The 7,967-nt window shown below is 39.6% G+C and overlaps 1 protein-coding gene across 1 annotated transcript in view; it reads left to right on the forward strand.

Annotated features, from left to right (window-relative positions):
- The window catches only part of LOC126176513 (uncharacterized), a 274,041-nt gene extending 270,149 nt beyond the window's left edge, over positions 1 to 3,892 (forward strand). The window contains exon 8 of the mRNA XM_049923670.1: positions 3,017 to 3,892. Within this exon, the coding sequence (XP_049779627.1) occupies positions 3,017 to 3,549 (533 nt within the window). The 3' untranslated portion in view covers positions 3,550 to 3,892. The remainder of the gene's footprint in view (positions 1 to 3,016) is intronic.
- The last annotated feature ends 4,075 nt before the right edge of the window (positions 3,893 to 7,967 follow it).

The raw sequence follows: 7,967 nt of genomic DNA on the forward strand, positions 1-7,967 counted from the left end.
TCAGGGACTTCAAATTTCTGTTTACTACATGGCAAGTAGAAGTGTTTGTTGTAAAGTTGTATGACAAGTAATTTTGTATTGTAAGAAAGACTCTGCCTCCCTAGATGTAAAAATATTTTCCTTGAAAAATCCCTTTGTAGTCAAGTGAGTATTAAGCTACTAACACCAGATAAACACCAGTAATATAATAAAACTGAGGAGGCAGCAATTTTTTTTCAAAGAAGCAGTTTTCGTCCTAGTTTGCTTGATTAAATTTAGTTGCCGTAAATGCGAATAGCATCAAGCAGTATTTGATAGTGTAGGTAAATACAGTACACAGGTTAAGTTTCCGTGATATCTTTGTCTCATGTTGATGTAGACATTTACTCATTCCACATCTCTGAAGGTTCTTCTTCTTGGTGGTATCTACAAAATACAATAAATGAATAAATGAACAAATGACGTGTGTTGTGGAGATTAAACAGTTAACTAGAACATTGTTTTTTTCCCCTGATCTTACTGGAGAATGAGGCATACAGTATAATAACCTTCCCATCGAGCTCCTGGATAAATTTCTAGATACCATCCAATGTTTACAATGTCATTAACACAGGTACCAGATTCTCCAACTGTGGGTCCTGACTTACAGACCATTCTACCATTTATTATCATCAGAGGCAGAATCATTTATAAAATCATACATGTCACAAATTTGTGTGAAACCATTCTTCACCTTTATGTACCAGAATAATAAAGAAAACATTTGCAATAACACTAAGCTAGTGAACAGTGTCAACAGAAAAAAAATCTGCACTGCTGGCCACCGTAAATGCAACACCAAGAAAGACAAGAGGTAGCACAACAAAATTTATTTTGTAGATAACATGTTGACCAAGTATCAAATGATTACGTTTACAGACATCTGTGACATGTGGTTCCTGCCAGAATCAGTAGCCAGAGTAGCCGCCATTGTTGGAGATCACCGCTGCCACACGTCTCGGCATTGAGTCAAAGAGACGTTGGATGTGTTCCTGGGGTACAGCAGCCCAAGCAGCTTCCACACGTTGCCAAAGATCATCTGGTGTGGCAGCTGGGAATGTAATCTGGGTCACTCGTTGAGCAACCATGGACCACATGTTTTCTATCGGCGAAAGATCCGGAGAGCGAGCCGGCCAGGGAAGCAATTCAATCTGGTTATTGACGAAGAACCTTTGGACAATGCGTGCCACGTGTGGTCGTGCATTATCCAGTTGAAATATGGCTGTGGCCAAGCCCTGAAGGTAAGGAAGGACAACTGGCTCCAGCACCTCGGATATGTAGCGCCGGCTATTTAAAGTACCGGCAATACGTACTAGAGGCGTGCGAGAGTAATATCCAATACCGCCCCATACCATAATACCCGGTGCAAGACCAGTGTGGTGGTGCATAATGCAGCTGTCCAGCATCCTCTCTCCACGGTGTCTCCACACTCGAATCTGACCATCGTGGTGCTGCAGACAGAGGCGTGCCTCGTCAGTAAAGACAATGTCATTCCATTCTGCCGTCCACATCCGTCTGTCATCACACCATTGGTGACGGAGACGTCTGTGGTTCTGCGTCAATGGTAGACGAAGCAATGGACGTCTTGCGGACAGACCACTCTGCTGTAAGCGGCGTCGAATGGTACGCGCAGACACTGGATTATGTGTCACAGACGCAATGTGCTGTGCTATGGTTCGGGATGTCACTGAGCGATTCGTCACTGCCATGCGCACAATTTGCCTATCAGCACGTGCAGTGGTGCACCAAGGTGAATGCGATCGACCACATCGGTCCGTCGTACCCTCCTGCATCCAACGGTCACATATCTGCATTACAGTTGTTTGGTTTCGTCCAACACGACTAGCGATTTCTCTGTATGATAATCCACAATCTCGGTAAGCCACTATCCTTCCTCTGTCGAACTCAGATACTTGATCAAAAGATGTTCGCTGTTTTCTACGAGGCATAACTGATCGTCTTGTGAAACAACCACAAGGTAAACACACGTGCCGAACGTACACTCGTCGAAATCGCCAAGCCTTAAATGGCGCTATGAGGTGGCGCCACAGGCGCGCGTGATGTGCGTCTGTGCTGAAATTCTAATCAGTTGCATATCTCATCGCTGCAAACTCATGGTGTAAATTTCACTTGATTCGGATGCTTCCTTCAGGGTGTTGCATTTACGGTGGCCAGCAGTGTATTACAAGACACTAGCAGTCATTCTGATGCCTTCTTCAGAACAAACACTTCAGAACAAACACTTCAGAAGCTAAAAATACACATTCTAACATGCACACTTGGATGCCTTGATATTGTTTTAACTTAATTTCTTCTGGTGTTAACAGCTTCTTTGTCAGTTGTTACTCTTAGAGTCCCTATTGATTTGTGTCTTTGTGCACAGCCTTATTTTCCCACTATTCTTATTTTACTCTGCATATTTTTTCTTTAATCTCTATTGTTTTGTTGTTGTAGTAGTCTAAAGTTTTTAGTAGTGCATTTTTCTTGTTCCATTTCTAAAGTTTCACTAGTTTTCCTTTCTTTTTCCGTCCAACATAAAAAGCATTTTTTGAAACTGTATACAGGGATATTTACATATAAATCTCAGAACTTTCAAAAACAACATTCTTTGTCTGGTAATTTCTGTACTTAAAGCTCTACCGGCAATCTTTCTGTATATCAAAACAGGAAAAGACACAAAACAGTTGGCCTTTCCACATCACTGAAGTCTTATACTTTTCATCATAAATCATGGACAGAAATTGTATTCCACTTCAAGGTAACTGTCAAGCATTGTGTGTTAATGGTAATTATTTCATTAATGAAAAATAGTGTGCCAAGATATAAAGTTATTTCACTACTATTGACTTTGATAAATTAGAAACTACTTGTATTTATGACTCGTCCTTGTCATAAAAAGATAAATGCATACATTCTCATTGTTATATGCCACAATGGAGATTAATTCCATTAACTACATTATTTTAACTTTGTAATCTTTATTCATTCATCATTACAGATTTCAATGCCTCAGGAGTACAAGAAGTAGCAGCAGCTGGTACGAGGACAGTGGATACTAGAGAAACAGCACACAGTCCTTCACGAAAAACTCGCTACATTCATTGTATTCGGCAGTTCTTTTCCTTCTTCCATATTATTTCAGTGGCCTCTGTTAATTCCATTATGGATAATAAAAACAGTGAAGTTTCACAACATGAATTACCTAGCCCCAGGAAATTTGAAGCGAATAGTATGCAGGTGCCAAATATTCAGACATGTTGCTTGCTGCCAAACAATGGAAACGGTGAAGTTCTGTTTAAAAATTTCAATCCAGGAAGTATACCATCTGCACTACACCCCAATTATAGTGTGCTAAAAGTAGGTGGTGTCATACATTTACTAGACTGGTATAAGAGAGGCGCAATGGTGTATGATTTTACCCCTGATAAACTTGCAAGGGATTATTTGTTAAAGTCCCATTATCAAGAGGAAAAAGAAAACTACTTGCTCTCCACAAAGCTTGAAACTACAACTAACAGTGATCAACAATAATTGTAAAAGGTGATAAATTGCTTGAAATATGTGAAGTGTAGTGTATTTAAATTTTCAGGCCACCGTCCAGTAACCACCCCACACGTTTGAAATGATTTTGAAAATGTTTTACTTTTATTTAACAATATATAATCTGTTTATGAAGAGGCCCTTTTTTTGTTCACTTAAGTGTGTGAACATGTTTACACAAATGAAATATATCTTTAATTTTTCTCATTGTTTGGAGTATGTTTTCCATCTGTTGTAATTAGTGTTAGAAAACTAACTGGAACGAAAAACACTGTACAGTATAAATGTAAAAACAGTATAATCTAACACACACACACACACACACACACACACACACACACCATGTGCCTCAATAAAAAACATTTATTTACATTAATTTTTGTATCAGATGATTCTGAACTGAAAGTAATAATACAAACATAAATATACTGTGAAGTTATTTTCAGCTATAATATCTTTTCACTGAAATCCTTATTTTTGAAAAAAAAAGAAAAAGAAAAAGAAAAAGAATTATGTCTTTTGAACAGACATAACAAATTTACATTGTATTGCAAGTTCTAATTTTTAGAAAAATAATTATATCATCTGAACAGAACTTATAAATTTACTTTTCACAAATTTTGTTCAGTTAAATAATTTATTCACTAAACATGCTAAATATGAAAAAAGATCTCCTTGAGTACTGACTTAATGTTATCTTAGAACTTATACAGGACTGAATAAAATTCTCATCATGATCATCAGGAGTTAAACTGTTGGCTGCCAGTATGGTATAGTGTTCTCATATGGATGATATATCAGAGTCGAGAACTGTTCTCATTCTTTGACCATTTGGTATCCATAGTTCATCCAGTACCCTAGTGTATACAATCTTGACTGCCTCTTTTGTAATTGAATCCCAATAAGTTGTTGCAAGGACCAAGAATCTCATTCTTTCAAAGTAGATTTTTTGTCCGTTGTCTGGACAATATTCAGGTGTAGCTACTGTACTTTTACCAATTTAATTTTTCCTACATTCACTGTGAATACCAGACACACTTGACATTCTAAGAGGGTTGACTGGAAAGTAATGCCTTCACCTTTGTAACTGTTCAACAATTGGCAGCATTGGTATGTGGTAGGTACTCGTTTATTTTGTAGCCTCTTCTCTACAGCTCCAGTTGGTGGGAAGCCTTAGCATTGAACGGTCGTGTTGTTACAGTGTTAAGTATAGGACCCTGCTCAGAAGGTCAGTCAATGCGGTTTAAGCAATGTGCAGTCACTGAATTCTTGACAGCAGAAGGTATCACCCCAAAGGAGATTTATCAGGTAATGAAAGCATTTTATGGTAATTGTGTAGATGTGAGTACTGTGCATCATTGGGCGAGTAAGTTTAAAGATGTTGAGGCGGGAACAATTGACCTGCTTGACAAACAAAGAGTTGGACGTGCTGTGACAGCAACCACCGAGTTTCACAAGCAAAATGTTGACAGATTGATTCAGGATGGTCATCGTATCACTCGGAGAGAAACTGCAAGCACGATCAGCATTTCAGAAGAAAGTGTGGGTCACATTACTGCTTTGCTTGGCTATCGGAAGATCTGTGTGCGATGAGTACCCGGAATGCTGACTCCTGAAGTGAGAGCACACAGACTTGAAATTTGCCAGAAACTCCTCTTGCATTACGAGAATGAAGGTGACACCTTTCTACGTTCAGTTGTGACACGAGACAAAATGTGGGTACAAAATTACAACCCAGAGAAGCAATGTCAGTCTAAGGAATATCAACACAAAGACTCGCCCCAGAAAAAGAAATTCAAGACACAGCCATCAGCAGGAAAAATCATGGCCACAGTGCTCTGGAACACAGATGGTGTTATACCTGTTGATTTCCTTGATCATGGAACAACAATAAATTCAGAATGTTACTTCTCAATGCTGCGAACTCTGAAACGACAGCTAACGTGGGTTCAAAAGGAAAAGGAAAATGTTTTCCTGCAGCATGACAATGCCAAACCACACATTTCATGTGCCACCGCAGCAGAGACTGAATCTCATCACCGTATGGCGTCCTCCATACAGTCCAGATTTAGCACCGTCTGACTTCCATCTGTTCCCGATAATGAAATACGATCTGCGGGGCCATCATTATGCTTCTGATGAAGACATTGAGAGAACTTTGAGACTGTGGTTGTGGAAACAGAGTGTCAACTCTTTCTGTGACGGCTTCAGAAAACTTGTTCATCATTGGCAGAAATGTATCCATTTGGTTGGTGATTATGTGGAAAAGTGAATATTGGTTATTAAAAATCACATTCTAAGGGTTATTTCTGCATTTGAGTTATTGAAATATTCCCATCCAAACCCCAGTTAATGAAGATGGAGGCATTACTTTTCATTCAACCCTCATATGATATACACCACCTTTAGCTGGTTGTAACATTTCCTGAGTAATTGAAATGGGGTGGATCACTGGCCTTAGTTCAGACCTCTGGATTATACAAGTAATTATTGCACAACATTACAAAATAAACGCTGCTGGCTTGGCTTGTTCCACTGACAGGCAGAGAATCATGTGCTGATTGTACTAAGAGTGTCACCAATATGATCCTTGCTGTAGCTGTGTTCCTTGATTTTTATTCTTAAATGCTTATTCGTGAATTGGAATCGTTATTGTTCAATATTGTTATAGTCCTGTGTATTCACTGCACAAGACAATTTCCTTCACAGCAGGATGATAAAACTTGTTTGGATTCAGGTACTGGTTGGTGTGGGTTGACTTCCTACAATTTGAATGACCGAGCCGACCATCTGCATTCAGACCAACTAGCTTATCCAAGAAATGTAGCTTACCACACCCTTCCAAGTAGTAAATGTATTGTTTGGATTAACCCAAACATGTGATCTAAGAACTGCTGTTGGGCCAATTCACCATGAGGGCATAGCAAGAAGATACATTCAGCATACTGGAGAAAACAAGATTGACAAACCAGAGTGGAATTGAGAGCTGCTGTCTCAAAATGTTCCATGAAGGAATACACCACAGCAAGCAAAAATGTGAATATCATCACTGTCCCACTCATCATTTGGCACTATTCAATATAGTGTGGCAGTTAAAGCCCTTCAGTAATTATCTTCAGCAATGCTAAAACATGGAGAGATGAAGTAGCATGTGATATTAATTTTGTAGTTATTTCCTCTACGCAAGAAGACTGGGCTACGGACGGCCACATGGCACTACAGAAGGGTGTTTGGTATATGGCTCTGGCATATCATACTGAATCTGCAGTAGCAATTTGAGCAGCAGTTGGCACCACAGTCACCCAACTAACTGCCACAAATCAGATCTTTCAAGGACTGTTCCAAGCCAGACACCCTGTAGCATGAATTTCCCTGCCCCTAAACCACTGCCATTTGCGATATTGATGGTGTCAAGTGGAAGCTCATTGGAGGTCTTTTGTATTTTCGGATGAAAGCTGGTTTTGCCTTGGTGCCAGTGATGGTCATGTGTTGGTTAGAAGGTGGCCAGTTGAGTTCCTGGAACAAACCTGTCTGTGTGCTAGCTACATGGGACCTACACCTGGAGTTATGGTCTGGGGTGTCATTTTGTGTGATAGCAGGAACACTCTCACGGTTATCCCATGTGCCCTGGATGTAAGTTTGTGTGTCAATCTGGTGATTCCACTTGTTATGCTACTGTTCATGATCAGCATTTGAGAGGGTGTTTTCCAACAGGATAATACTCACCCACATATCACTGTTGTAATGCAACATGCTCTACAGAGTGCCAACATGTTGCCTTGGCCTGCTCAAGCACCATATCTGTTTCCAATTGAGCAAATATGGGACATCATTGGACAACAACTCCAGTGTCATCCACAGCAAGCATTAACCATCCCTGTATTGACTGACCAAGTGCAACAGGTCTGGAACTCCATCCCACGAACTAACGTCCAGCGTCTGTACAAAACAATGCAAGCATGTTTGCATGCTTCCATTCAATATTCTGGTGTTATACCTGTTTTAATGTACCAGCATTTCACATTTGCAATGCCTAATCTCATGCTTACATTAACCCGTGATCTTGCAATATAATCACTGAAGTATGCTACCTAGGCAAATGTATTCCTGAAATTTCGTTACTCTACATTAATTATTTTTTGGTGCTGCAATATTTTTCTGACAAAGTATAATATTTGATTTTTAAGAGATATCATCTCAGTACGTCTTGCTAGATAGATCTAACAGGGACCTGTTTTACATGTCTCACTTTTGTTGATTGCACACTCCCATTCCCCCATGAAAGACTGTCCTTTTGTCCTCCATAGATACACACAACACAGTGTCTCCACTTAAATCAAGAAAGAGCACCACAAGAAATAATTCAAACACATAGCTTCACTAGCTCTTCAACTGTAAACATTTGTGGC

Source organism: Schistocerca cancellata, chromosome 3 (genome assembly GCF_023864275.1).
Source record: "Schistocerca cancellata isolate TAMUIC-IGC-003103 chromosome 3, iqSchCanc2.1, whole genome shotgun sequence".
NCBI classification, from domain to species: domain Eukaryota; kingdom Metazoa; phylum Arthropoda; class Insecta; order Orthoptera; family Acrididae; genus Schistocerca; species Schistocerca cancellata.